We start from the raw sequence: 13,075 nt of genomic DNA, 5'->3' as shown, positions 1-13,075 counted from the left end.
GGGTTTGGGGGCGGACCCGAACGCGGACAGGCTCCCGCGGGGTGCCTACGCTGCTACTGCTGCTCCGAGTGGTGGGAGCGCCTGGTGCGACCCCGAGATAGGTAGTGGGCCGCTTGGGGAAAGGCCTTCAAGGGTGTCCTTGGGTCCCCATCCAGCTTCCGAGGCGCACGCCAGGCTCCGCGCGGAGACGTCAGGGTCTCTGAAGCAGGTACCTGAGCCCTGGGGGCGGGTGGGGTCCTGAGTCCCCGTGCAGCGGCGGGACCCGCAGTGTCGCCCTTCTCCTAGGCATAGCGACATACATGGAGCCCGAACATAGTTCCAGCGGACTGGGTTGGACTGGTGCCAGATGTGCCGCGAGGGTGGGGCACATTCTATTGCCAGCAGTAACCAGGACCCAGCCCCCGCTACTCTTCGGGTGCCAAGCGCCTAAACTCGGCTGATCCTGTTGCCGATCCAACACGGGATGGGCTCTGGAGTCTCCCGAAAGGGGGCCACCTTTGCTTAGCTCCTCATTTGTGACAGCCTCCAGCAGCTTTCAAGAAAGGTACCTGGGGAAAACTCCCTAACTTACACCCCTTTCTGCACTCCCGTCTCCCCTGGCTGCTGCCACAGCATCAACATCTCGTCGTAAAGGTTCCGGAAGTCAGTGGGAGGAAAGGGCCCAGCAGAGGGAAAGACTGTGTCAAGGCTGGGAGTGTCATAATAGCAGGTAGCAGCACTTCCAGGGTTATTGTTAGTGTTCATATGCCATTAAGGGGCACACAGCGGTCTTTTTTCTTCCTTCCTTCCTTTCTTCCTTCCTTCCTTCCTTCCTTTTTTTCTTTTATTTTTGGCAGGTTCTCACTATGCAGCCTTGGCTGACTTGGGATGTTCACCTATAGACCAAGCTGGTCTCAAACTCATAGAGGTATGTCTGCCTACACCTGAGATTAAGGCATGCACTACAGTGTATCGGAAAACCTTTCTTCATAACAGATGGAGAAACCAAGGCACACAGAGGTTAAGTGCCGCACAACAGTGGAACTGAAGAGCTGGAGGTTAGCAGAGGCTGCAGGAGGGGCTTCCAGGAGACCATAAAGGGCCCTGCAGGTGGCACTACCTGAAGGTTTGGGCCAGGCATGGATTCTCAGTGTGGATTCAAAATAAAAATCCAAATAAATGTATAATGCTCACCAAAATATGCAGAGGTGATCCTTTGAAAGTTTGCTTTTTCTTAAATGTGTGCACTTCCTGTGTACAGTGTCCTCTCTTCTGAGGTCAGAAGAGGACAGGGGACCCCCTGGGACTGGCATTACTGCCCTTACTGAGCCACCTGATACTCTGGAACCTGTCCTCAGGTCCCCTTAACTGCTGAGCCATCTCATCTGTCCAGCCTTGTTTCAAGTATCAACTAAATTCTTGGAGTAGTCATTGGCAGTCTGTCTTTTACCCAACAGGTCAATTTCTGTACTGCTTCTAAGCCCCCATGAAGAGTCACTGGGGAAGCAGGAAGATCACTGCAAACTCAAGGTCAGAATAGTTTACATAGTTCCAGAAAGGCCAGGGCTGGCTTCATAGCTATGTAGTCAGATCCTGGCTCAAAATAAAAACAAACAGAACAAGGAGGAGGAAAATGGATAGAAGGAAGAAAAGGGGAAAATGCTGGACTTCTAAGGATAATGTTGCCAAGTAGCCTACCAAACTGCCCTCCTTGAGGTTAGAGCTAGAGTGCCAAGGGATGTGTGGGTGGGAGGGAGACAGTCAGGGGCTGAAGATGGAGAGAAACATAGTAATAGGGGAGGGGACTGACAATGATGGGGTGAAGTTTGGGGTGAAGGTTGGGGGCTGATTCCATAGGGCTTGATGACTGTGGAGTCAGTAAGATGGTCTGCACATACCTGATGACTGTGGAGTCAGTAAGATGGTCCGCATATACTTTTTGCTCAGGAACTCTTGAGTCTCTTGCTCGCAGATCCCCCCCATCTCCTCTGAACCCTGGGTGCCCTCTGTACCAGAGGCCACACCACACCACCAAGACCCTCCCGCTCCACCTGTGATTCTCGAGTTGCATTCTAGACAATGCTGGGCTACCAGGCTACTTAGTACAAGCAGCCCAGCTTGGGACTGTTTTTTTTTGTTTGTTTGTTTTTGTTTTCCTTTTTAGAGACAGGGTTTCTCTGTGTAGCTCAGGAGCCTGTCCTAGCACGCACTCTGTAGACCGGGATGGCCTCGAACTCATGGAGATCTGTCTTCCTCCACCTCCCAAATGCTAGGGCTAAAGGAGTGCACCACCGCTGCCCGGTATGGGACTGGTCCTTAGTGGGTGTTTGTGGGGGATCAATCATCTCAGTTTAGGAGCTAGCCACCTACTTTCCAGTGCTTCATGTCCCTGTAAAGTAAAACAGGGTTTAGACAGCTACCAAGAGCCCACACCCAGACTTCAGTTTGTCAACGGTCATGGTGGGCTGTTCTGTATTGGACCCTGAACCAAGACTCCATTTCTGAGCAACCCGCTCTAAAGGGGTTGACTATCTGTGAACTCGGTCATTTCAAAGGCAGAATGAAAGCTGGGAAAGTTTCTGAAAGGGCAGAGTAGGTGTGCTGGGAAGAGGAGGTGGGTTCCTGTGAGTGGAACCCCAGAACAGCAGAAAGACTAAGGCGGATAAAGTTTCTTTGTGTGTGCACACACATGATCATGTCAGGTGTGGAGGTCAAGAACACCTTGTGGGAGTAGTTGGTTTTCTCTTACCCTGTGGGTTCTGGGTCGAGTTCAGGGCATTAGCCTTGGAAGCAAGCACCTCTGTTCGCTGAACTGCCTTACTGGCCATCACACACGCATCTCTTGAGTCACATCTCAGAACTGTTATCATGGGGAGAGGCTCGTGTAGAGAGAGGTTAGAGGATGATTGTGTGGGTTCTGGGGATTAAAGCGAGGTCTCCAGGCATGTGTGGCCAGCACCTTTACTCCTGATCCACCTTGTCAATCTCTGTAGTATTTTAAGCCCCTTCCTTCCTATTTCCCATGTCTCACACAGCTTCTTATTAAATTGAAAAAAGCTTTCTGTGGTGCTACTGAGCTCTTTTGTGTGTGTGTGTGTGTATGTGTGTGTGTGTGTGTGTGTGTGTGTGTGTGTGAGACAGGGTTTCTCTGTGTAGTCTTGGCTGTCTTGGAACTAGTTTTGTAGACCAGGCTGGTCTGGTGTGTGTGTGACAGGGTTTCTCTGTGTAGTCTTGGCTGTCCTGGAACTAGTTTTGTAGACCAGGCTGGTCTGGAACTCACAAAAATCTTCCTGCCTCTGTCTGTGCTGGGATTGAAGGCATGCACCACCATCACCCAGCTTTTGCCTTTGTTTGTAAAAGATTTATCTTAATTGTGTGTGCACACATGAATGCTTATGTCCTTAGAGACTAGAGGCGTTGGATTCTTCACCTTACATGGGTGCTGGGAACTTAGCTTAAGAATCCCCTCGCCACCTCTTCAGGTGCTCCCCACTCCCACCTGCCAGCAGAGCTTCGATGAACACTAGAGAACCGAAATCTGGGAAGAAAATAAGAACAGATAGTCTGGGCTGGAAAGACGGATGCTAGCCATTCCTGACATGCTCCTGTTGCTGGGCACCAGGAAGCTGAAGCCAATTTGGGTGAAAGCACTATCTTACACTAAGTTCCAATAGTTTTCTCAGAAAAAGATTTTAAATTAAAAACAAATCTATTTAAATTATGTGTACGTAAAGCTGGTTGTGGTGGCACACAACTTTAGTTCCATCATTTGGGAGACAGTGGCAGTGTAAGGCCCGCCTGGTCTACCTAGTGAGTTCTAGGACAGCCAAGGCTATATAGTGAGACTTGTCTCAAAAACAAAATGAGTAGGTGTGTCACATGTAGGTATGTGCATGTGAGTGCAGATGCCTAGGGAGGTATCTGATAAAGATTCTGGGAGCAAACCCAGGTTCTTTGGAAGAGCGGCAAATAAATGCTCTTAGCATCTCTCCAGCACGTGGGTATGTGCATGTGTGCACAGGTATAGGTATCCATGGAAACTAGGCAATTCCCTGGTTTCAGGTGGTTGTATGCCATTATATGGATGCTGGGAACTGAACTCAAGTCTTCTCCAAGGGCAGCAAGTGCTCTTAACAGCTGGGCCAACTCTCTAGTAGCAAGTTGATAGCTTTAAGGTCACCCAATTCCAAAAAAGAGTAAGTGTGGAACACACTAGGCTATATATGCCCTTATGTCTGGACATGTGGCCTTATGTAGCTTTACCAAACACACATTTACATCTTACCAAATTCTGGAATTCTAAGAGGGTCATGTGGCCTGAAGAGTAAGAACACAGATCTGAGTTTGAACTCCTTGAGTTCTCATTATTCATGTCAGTATCTGCTAGTTCTAGTCATGTCAGGGCCAGCTAGGAACTGGAGGAAGCAGAGGCCTCACAGATCCCAAGACTCAACTCCAGAAGCCTTCACCAGTGGCCTCATACTGTGATCTCCTGAGTATACCTGCTTCTTCATCTATAATCAGAATGAACTGCCTTCCAGAATTGAGATGTTTAGTGGGCTCAACGTCACTTGACACATCTTCTCCAATTAGTGTTTTTCTTCCAGTCTGGAAACTAGCAAGAGGGTCTCAGGGCAGCTATCTCCTCTACCTTGTCCATTGTGGACTATGACAAGAGGACATGTGGGCAAACTAGTAAATTCAAGGACAGTGAAGGAAGTAATGGCTCCTGAGATTTACATAACAGCAAGACACCTTTCTAGATAAGCAGCAGGCAACGTGTGTCCCCTGTAAGGAGGGGGCCAGTCTACAATTACCCATCTCCCACATCAGCCACCCAGGAATCAGCTGTGTGGTGCATCTGGCCAGCTAGTTAGAATAGGGTTCTTTCTGTGCTACGGCCTCACATGTCCATTTCTTTCCACCCTACACAGTGGTCTCAAGGTTAGCAGGGTATACTCTAGCTTGTGAAGTTCCACCAAGTAACAGAGATTTCATCATACTGAGCAAGTCTGCCCATCCCATGGTAAGCTCACATACTATCTGTTGAATCACATAGGTGGACAGGGCCTCTACGTATTTGTGTGAAAACAACCCATTTCTTTGGTGCCTCGTTAAAATTAACGAGGGTAAAATAAAGAAAAAATGAGTTCTATGATTTTTTCCATCAAGAAAATTCTTGCTGAATGATGTATTTAAGTACTACAAACATTTTTATGTCTTAGGGGTAACATTTAAATATAAAGTGGTTCAGGATAAAGTCAGGAATTACAAAACATTTGTTACTGCAAGCAATTTTAATACAAAAGTGTGTCTTGTTTTTAAACAGTTCATTGGTAGAGCTTCAATTTCTGCCTCAATTAAAACCAATTGAGATAATCACACAGCAACATGGTCGGAGCTGACGAGGAACAGCAGCTAAGAAACAGGAGCCCCAGGCAGCCCCCTTTGTGGTCACTTGGTCAGCTGACTTTATTACACACAAAAAAGACGGAAGCATGTGGGACTGGAGAACAAGTGTGCTGGTGAACTCCACTAAAGGATGAGTAAGTGTTTGTCTTAGGTCCACATTCAAAATAGGCTTATGGAATTCATTCCTCAGTTTGTGGGAGGTTGATCAATTTAAATAAATAGAAGAAGGAAAGAAAAAAGCTGATAAACAAATCTGTAATTCACAGTGCCACCATGGAGTCTCCCTCACCAGGGCCTGGGGCCTGGTGAGCACAGGAGTTACTGATGGCTAGGCTGGACAGTCAGTTAAAACCCCAATGTTCTGAAGTTTCCTTTTACCCCTGGATCCTAGCAGCTATGTGCCTTTAACACCCAGTGCTGAGACATTATTTTAAGACAGTATTGCAATGAGCTCTTTGCTGTATCATGTAAAAGCTATCTAGATGAGGTTCCGTCTCTTCAGCTAAAATTACATGACAGTAAAACAATGGAAATGCAATCTCAAGTGCCGTCTCCTTAGTTCTTGCTAATCAAGGTGTCTGTGATTTAAAAAGACGAGTTCCTTAAACATTGCGGAATTCTTATTTTTTAATATAATTTATCTTGCTGATATAGCAAGTCAAGTTTATAAAGAAGATGCATTTAGGAATAATCCTAAAAGATAAAGCAGGTTTACAACCCTGCACCACATGAAACCCTATTTAGAGGCTTTTCTTTTTAATACACATTTGCGTCTTGACCTTTTGTTTTCCTCAAATATTTCATCTCTGGGCCCCATCCATTATAGGGTTACCAGGAGGCAAATTTTATCTACATAAATATTCACATGAAAATAGTAACTTACAAAAAGGAAAAAAAATAAGGCAGCTTCATAACACAATTATTCTTTTACAATTTTAACAATATAACTTCTCCCGTTCAGAATAAATATACACCCAACGTATGGAGTAGGATTCAAAGTGGATAGTGGTGTGGGGTGCTTGTACAGTGTTATCGCTTGGGACCCGGAGTCCTGGGGGAGGCAGTGGTGGTCTTCTTAGACATGGTTGGGATTTTGGAAGGTTTGGTGAGCCCTCTTCTGGAGCCGCCCTGGCCCCCTGCAGCGCTGCTCTCAGAAGTGTCTGAACAAGCTGACTGCGTCTCTAGAAGGTCAAAGTCAGAGGCATCACTTCCTCTCCGGCTGCTGGCTCGACTCCCGGCCCTGCTCCCGGCCCGACTCCCAGGACGGCTGGCGGACTTCTTAGGGTCTGGAATTTAAGAGTAAAGCAGGAGATTTAATGGAGAAGGCATGATATGGAAACACAAGTGACTGGAGGCCAAGGGGTTGCTGCTAAAACTCTTGCTTTGCTGAGTGGTCTTGGGGAAACCACACCATTCTGGACCCACACTTCATCACCACAGCAGGTGACGATTCTTTTCTGGTTTGTGAGGCTCCCCGTGATCCCGCGCAGCAGAACGTGGCTGCTCTGAGTCACCTTCTGAAGCTGCTCAGTCACCACGGCTAGGTATGTAGCCTGGTAAGGTTGTAGCATACACAAGCAGATGGTAAATGGAGGTGCAGTGGGAAGGGGAGAAGCTGAGGCCGATTTTCAAGTTCCCGGGAGGAAGAGTTGCAGTCAGCCAGTGTCCACTTTCCCAGTTCATCCGCAGCCATAACAAAACACAGCGCATTGGGAAAGTTACTAACAGTTTGCTTTAGCTCTGGGCTGGCCCCTTCTGCCTTGCACTCTCTCAACTGTGACCACTGCTGATTCAGAACAAGGGCTCCAGTGTTGAGTGTAGGAGGTTAGAGTTTGCTGCACTGACAAGAAGAAAGTATTGGCTGCCTAAAAAGTGCAAGTGTCTTTCTGGGCAGGACACCAAGCATCTTCCCAGCTCGGGCTCCCGAGGGACTGATGTATGCCCAATTCAAAGCAGCTGGGTTATTCTTCCCACCCTCGGCCCTATGCATGACAGGCACTTACCTGCCCGGTTAGTTTTGGCACCTGTGGAAGCTGGGGAAGAGCTATTGCTGGTATCACCAGCAAGGGATGTTCGGCTAGAATGAAAAGTTGGTGTTGGCCGTTTCAGCTTGCTGCCTGTTGATGGGATAACCTTCAAAATAATAAAAGGTCATATTTACTTGATAAAATCTTTGACAAGTATATGATTAAAATGTCTATTTAAAAGCCTCTTTATAGACAACCATTTGAAAAAGCAAATTAAAAGTCCCAGAAAACAAATATTTATTTGAAAAATGTCCTAATCATAGATTTAAAAAAATATTTTCAAGAGGTTTCAAGGTCCAATTAAAAACTTTTGAGTGTCTCCTAGTGAATGGCAACCTTTCGATGTCTGTTATTCTCCTGATAAATTTCCCTTAAAAATGTGAGAAGATCTTCAAGTAGTAAGACACTACAGTTAAAAATGAATGAAGCATCACAAAAAGAGAGATCCAAATAGCACTATGTACCAGTGTGCTGGGCAGCAATGGAAAGCAGGCTCAAGAGACACCCACCTGCCATCAGCACACGCAGCAGCTGTAGTCAAATGTCTTTATGAGCCAGCCTGTATCTCTCTGCTTCTCCCTCAGGAGATGAGGGATGAATCCTGCTTCTCCATCTATCACAACTTCCTGTTCAGCCATCTTAACTGATTGGGCTTCCTTGCTGTTTACCCTATGGCCTGGGGAAGCCGTGTCCCCTTGTTCTTAGCCCACATTGTCACTGTAAAACAGCCTTCTCCCCTAAACATACGCATGGTGTAGACTATGTATTTCAGGGCCACGCTGAGAGGGTGATCTCGTCAGAGAGATCACCTAGTGCATTTCTACTTTTAAGGATAACATTTTTCACTGCCTGATATACATATCCACTTATTGCCTCTTTGCCCCACATTGAAGCATCCATTCCATAAGCAGAAACTTCTGTTTTATTGATCTCACAACTACATGGCCAAAAAGGACGCTACCACCTTGCTGAATAAAGGATGCACAGAAGTGCATCCTAATCTGAGTAAGAGCTGCATTCTATGACGGCTGTTACTGGGAGGGACTACATTTTCTTATGTGATTTTTAAAAATATTATAGACATTGTAGAGAAAGAATATTTTAAGGTGTTTTAAAATATTACTTATGACATGGTATATAATTCCAATTTCTCCTTCAAGTAGGTTGGGTAAATTGTTTTCCAGAACCTTTAAGATGCTTTAAGATGTTTATAAGGAAACTGAAGCATCCCATCTCATTGTGCAGGTTGAATTTCTTCACAAAGGAAAAGCAAAAGCGACAGAAGTGATTGACACTCAAGCAGGAACTCTCCTGGCCTGCCACCCAGGAGGAGCACCAGTTCCAAGAGCTACCCTTCCTGAGCACGGTTGCCTGGAGTTCACAGCTCTGGCGCCTCTGGACTGGGGTTCTAAGTTAGGACCTGGCCTGGCCATAAAGTATCAATGAGTAAGGAACTTGAAATGAAAGATTATATTGTAAAATAAAACAAAAAAGGGCCATTGCAGAATCCTATGGAATCTGGGTCATGGGCAACATTGAGATCTTTCATATTTGGACTTCCATGGAGCTGGAGCCATCAAGAGGGAAAAAAAGCAAGGGCAAGTTGAATCAAGGGTTCTCGGGTAGTCAGCCAGTGCCCAGATCTTACATTTGAGACCACAGTTCTCAGTTGGAGTTTGAGCTGGGAGTGGGGTGAGTTCACAAGTGGAAGTTCATTCACAGTCTCTGGTTTCTGTGCCAGACTGAAGGTAACACTGTGCTTGGAGGGTTAGAACCCAACGTTCTCTGCAGTGGCTGAGAGATGTAAAGTATGTTGTTATTACACAACCTCTCTGCCAAGATTTTTTCTTTTCCTCTTTTGAGACAGGTTCTCAATACACGGTCCACATGGCTTTGCTGTCAGAACTGCTGCCTCAGCCTCCCAAGTGCTGGGATTACAGGTTGCTTCTCTAACACTGCTCTTCCAAAAGTGTTTAGGTATTTTAATGGCTGCATGTGAACATGCTTAACTGATGGTATGTGCATTCAAATTAAAGCTACAAAAACCCAGATACCCAAGAGAAGGAACCAAGAAGGTGGAACTGGAACCCCAGAGCAGTGGTCATTTGTAGGGACAGTGCTCAGCTGGCGTAGATAGCACCCATGCCTTGGACCCATGTGGCAGCACCAACCACCCTGGGGAGGGGGTCTTGCAAATCATCCTCCTGTTCTATACACAGAACATTGGTGAACATGCGTTGTGGTTTAATTTCAAGTGTTTGTAACTCGTCTGTGCAACTGACATTTGGAGACTCCAAGAGACCTAATTACAAGTAATATCAATAAACAAACAGCCAGGAATGACTGTTATCAACCATCCTGAACAAATGTTATACTTAAAAATGTATACAGTTGGCAAACAATCTTGTTTTGGGCATCTCTTATTCATCTCCAGTTTTGGTGAATCCGAGTTAGAAACTCCTGAAAACACTTGACCAACTTGATCAATCAGCTGTGTCAGCAAGCACCCCAGAGATGGAAGACACACTGGGCTCATGTCAGGAAAAAGAGCTGGGCAGGTTCTTGGCATGAGTGAGGGCCTCTTCATGACGTGTCCCACTCAGCAAAGCCATACTCTACCTCAGGGCTGAGTAGCTGGAGGTCAGGACATTGGCTGTCCCTGACATGGGTGCCAGCTTTACTGTTTATCAACCAGGGTTTGTCATAACATCGAGAGAATTGAAGTGGAGTCTGTGAAATGGAAATCCAAAGGGCAGGGCAGGAACAATTGAAAATGGAACAGAAAGGGGAGTAAATTGGAAACAGAAAAAAACAAAAAAAGACACTAAATTAAAAAAAAAAACAGAAAATAAACAAAATACATGTATGTCCAATGGGCCGAGATGGAGCAGGTAGAAAGGTCTTCATCTACAGCTACTGCATCAGCACGCTCATCTGTCAGCTCCAGACAGTACCTGAACTTTCCAAACCAGTGACCTAACTGTGGACAAGCTCCAACCCACACTAGGAGTAAGAACTGTTTTTGACGTAACCAGCCTGAACAGGCATTTTACAGGTGGTGGTCTGCGTACTGTGAGGGTCTGGGCAGAGCTGCTCTATGTTTTTATGTTCTTTTTCTTGCTAGCCTTTCAGGGCATTGTCATCAATGAACATCTACCAAGATGGGAATAGGAAAGAACAGCATCTAGGAGGTCAGCACATACCTTGGTCCCACTGGCTGGAGTGGCTGGAGAGGAGGGCATGGATGTACAGCTGTGATTACTCTGACTAGCACTTGAGCTGGAACGGGTGGGAGAAGCTGCTCGGGAAGATGGTTTGGATCTTCGACCCCGTGATCGGAATGGAGTCATCCCCTGGGATGCCCCTTCTGGCAGGATGAATTTTTCTCGAAGTTCTATGTTAGTTCTGCCTCGTGCTAAAAAGAGAACACACACACACACACACACACGCGCGCGCGCGCGCACGCGCATATAGTTATCTTAAAAATGTATCTTAGATAGTCATACAGCTGCTTGACCCCATGATAACAGTAAGCTGTGAATAGGTTTTATACTACAGATTCTTTAAAAACAGCTTTGTCATGTTCTGATCCACAGCAGACACAGTGACTAAGATCTCAGCTTGCTTTAACAAGCAAGCCCTATCAACAGAGGACCACCCGCTACTGTCCCTTGGGGTAAGCAAACTGTAGCTGCCCAAGGAGACATGAATGCAACAGGACACAAGCTTATGACCTTAAACTCCTGTTTTCTCTCTCATAGACATGTGTACTTTTTGCTGAATTTTTATAAGATATATGGTAATGATATACTGGAGAAAAACACTAATGGCATCAAGACTTTTCCATTCAGATTCTGTCAATTACAATCCTAAAGAAAGGAGTTCAGGAAGCCAGAATAGTAAAGATGAGAACAGAGTCTTTAAGAAGTAAACATGGGGCTGGAGAGATGGCTCAGAGGTTAAGAGCACTGGCTGCTCTTCCAGAGGTCCTGAGTTCAATTCCCAGCGACCACATGTTGGCTCACAGCCGGTTATCTGTAGTGAGATCTGGCACACTCTTCTGACCTGCAGGGATACATGCAGATAGAGCACTGTACACATAATAAAATCTTTAAAAAAAAAAAAAAGCAGGGCGTTGGTGGCATACGCCTTTAATCCCAGCACTTGGGAGGCAGAGGCAGGCGGATCTCTCTGAGTTCGAGGCCAGCCTGGGCTCCAAAGCCACAGAGAAACCCTGTCTCGAAAAAAACCAAAAAAAAAAAAAAAAAAAAAAGGAAGTAAACATGTAGGGAGAGAGAAAGACCAAGACCATGCACAAAACTTCAAGTGAGAATTTGTTAGGTAAAAAGCTGAAAGAGCAACTGCAAATAGGAGAGGCCCTGAAGGGAGGAGGTAGGAATAGCACTGAAGGCCAAACAGATGCTGTCTTATGGCTTTCTGGAGCTGTAAGATCGGAACTTAAAACATGGATTTAGCCAGGGATATCAAGTACAGCCAGAACAAATGTTGATGTAAAAGACCCTGCTAACTTAAAAGAAATACTTCCTCTGGAAAAGATTCTTTGATTTCTCACTGGACAATGCCCTGCAGTAACCTTGGACCTGCACACCCACACTAGAATGCTCATTTTAAGAATATACTAAACCTATCTGGCAGGTGGTGGCAGAGTCTTGATTGAATAAACATTTGCTAGTTCCCTTCTAAACACACTGCCTGAAGGGAGAAAAAAAATCAGCAGAGGACACAAGAGGAAGCCTTGGGAATGGCAACGAGTTGGGGACAGCCACATTTAAAATGTTTTAGAGAGGGCTATAGGCAGGTGGTAGCATAAACTAGCTACTTCATAGACTGAGGCAGGGAGGGTATTTCAGCCCACGAATTTGAGACTAGCTTGGGCAAACAGAGCAAAATTTCATCTCAACAAACACACACAATCAGATAGAGGACTATCTGTAGTGGAGTGATGAGATTATGTCCCTCCCACACTACAATTTGTACAGTATTACCATATGCAATACTACACTTGATTTTCATTAGCATCTCTATCCCTTAGACAAAGGAATACAAATGCCTGCAAAGACTGTTCATGTCACAGTAGAGGTGGCTTGTCTATTAGCCCCTCTCTCTCTCTCTCTCTCTCTCTCTCTCTCTCTCTCTCTCTCTCTCTCTCATTTTTTGGGGGGGTTGTCCTGGAACTAGCTCTTGTAGATCAGGCTGGCCTCGAACTCACAGAGATCTACCTGCTTCTGCCTCCCAAGTGCTGGGATGGAAGGCGTGCGCCATCACCGCCTGACATATATCTTTATTTCTTTGAGCAACTGTATACATAATTTTAATACAAAGATATCAGGAATATTCCTCCATTTCCTATGTGTGTCATGTTAAATTTCAACTAACTTTAAAGTATAATTTCATCATGTGCGTGCGCGCACACACACACCCTTTCTTACTGGTTAAATGTTGCACTTCTAATTTGTTAATAGTTTTGAAAATACCATATTCAATGCTGTGACAACTTCTAAAATATTTTTGTACATATCCTGATATATCCTAAGGATAAATTTATACAAGTAGCTTTGCTGGGGGAAGGGAGAGACATTTTATTCAGATGTGTAACCCCTTGTAAGTTTGTCTATGCTCCTTCAGTTACCCTAATT

General features: G+C 45.5%; 1 protein-coding gene and 1 long non-coding RNA gene across 29 annotated transcripts in view; one reads left to right on the top strand and one right to left on the bottom strand.

The window, feature by feature from the left end:
• The first annotated feature begins 42 nt into the window (after positions 1 to 42).
• On the top strand, positions 43 to 1,178 carry LOC121143945. 2 transcript variants are annotated; one of them, XR_005881271.1, is made up of 3 exons: positions 46 to 208; positions 286 to 544; positions 837 to 1,178. It is a non-coding gene; the product is annotated as an uncharacterized LOC121143945 (long non-coding RNA). The 2 variants fall into 2 exon arrangements; XR_005881270.1 differs by having other exon boundaries at positions 43 to 208; positions 286 to 1,178.
• Positions 1,179 to 5,257: 4,079 nt separating this feature from the next.
• Positions 5,258 to 13,075, bottom strand: part of Macf1 (microtubule actin crosslinking factor 1) — a 332,217-nt gene continuing 324,399 nt past the window's right edge. For 20 of the 27 annotated variants that reach the window (XM_040756696.1, XM_040756695.1, XM_040756698.1 and 17 more), the window contains 4 exons: positions 10,622 to 10,833; positions 10,038 to 10,148; positions 7,395 to 7,524; positions 5,258 to 6,677 (listed from right to left, as the gene is read on the bottom strand). In XM_040756696.1, the coding sequence (XP_040612630.1) occupies positions 6,421 to 6,677; positions 7,395 to 7,524; positions 10,038 to 10,148; positions 10,622 to 10,833 (710 nt within the window). In that variant the 3' untranslated portion in view covers positions 5,258 to 6,420. The remainder of the gene's footprint in view (positions 6,678 to 7,394; positions 7,525 to 10,037; positions 10,149 to 10,621; positions 10,834 to 13,075) is intronic. The other 7 variants (XM_040756703.1, XM_040756702.1, XM_040756706.1 and 4 more) reach the window with 1 other exon arrangement.

The sequence above is a fragment of the Mesocricetus auratus genome, unplaced genomic scaffold (genome assembly GCF_017639785.1).
Source record: "Mesocricetus auratus isolate SY011 unplaced genomic scaffold, BCM_Maur_2.0 Super-Scaffold_100014, whole genome shotgun sequence".
Classification (NCBI taxonomy): Eukaryota; Metazoa; Chordata; class Mammalia; order Rodentia; family Cricetidae; genus Mesocricetus; species Mesocricetus auratus.
The sequence above is the reverse complement of the archived record's forward strand: the minus strand, read 5'-3'. Positions and strand labels throughout refer to the sequence as shown.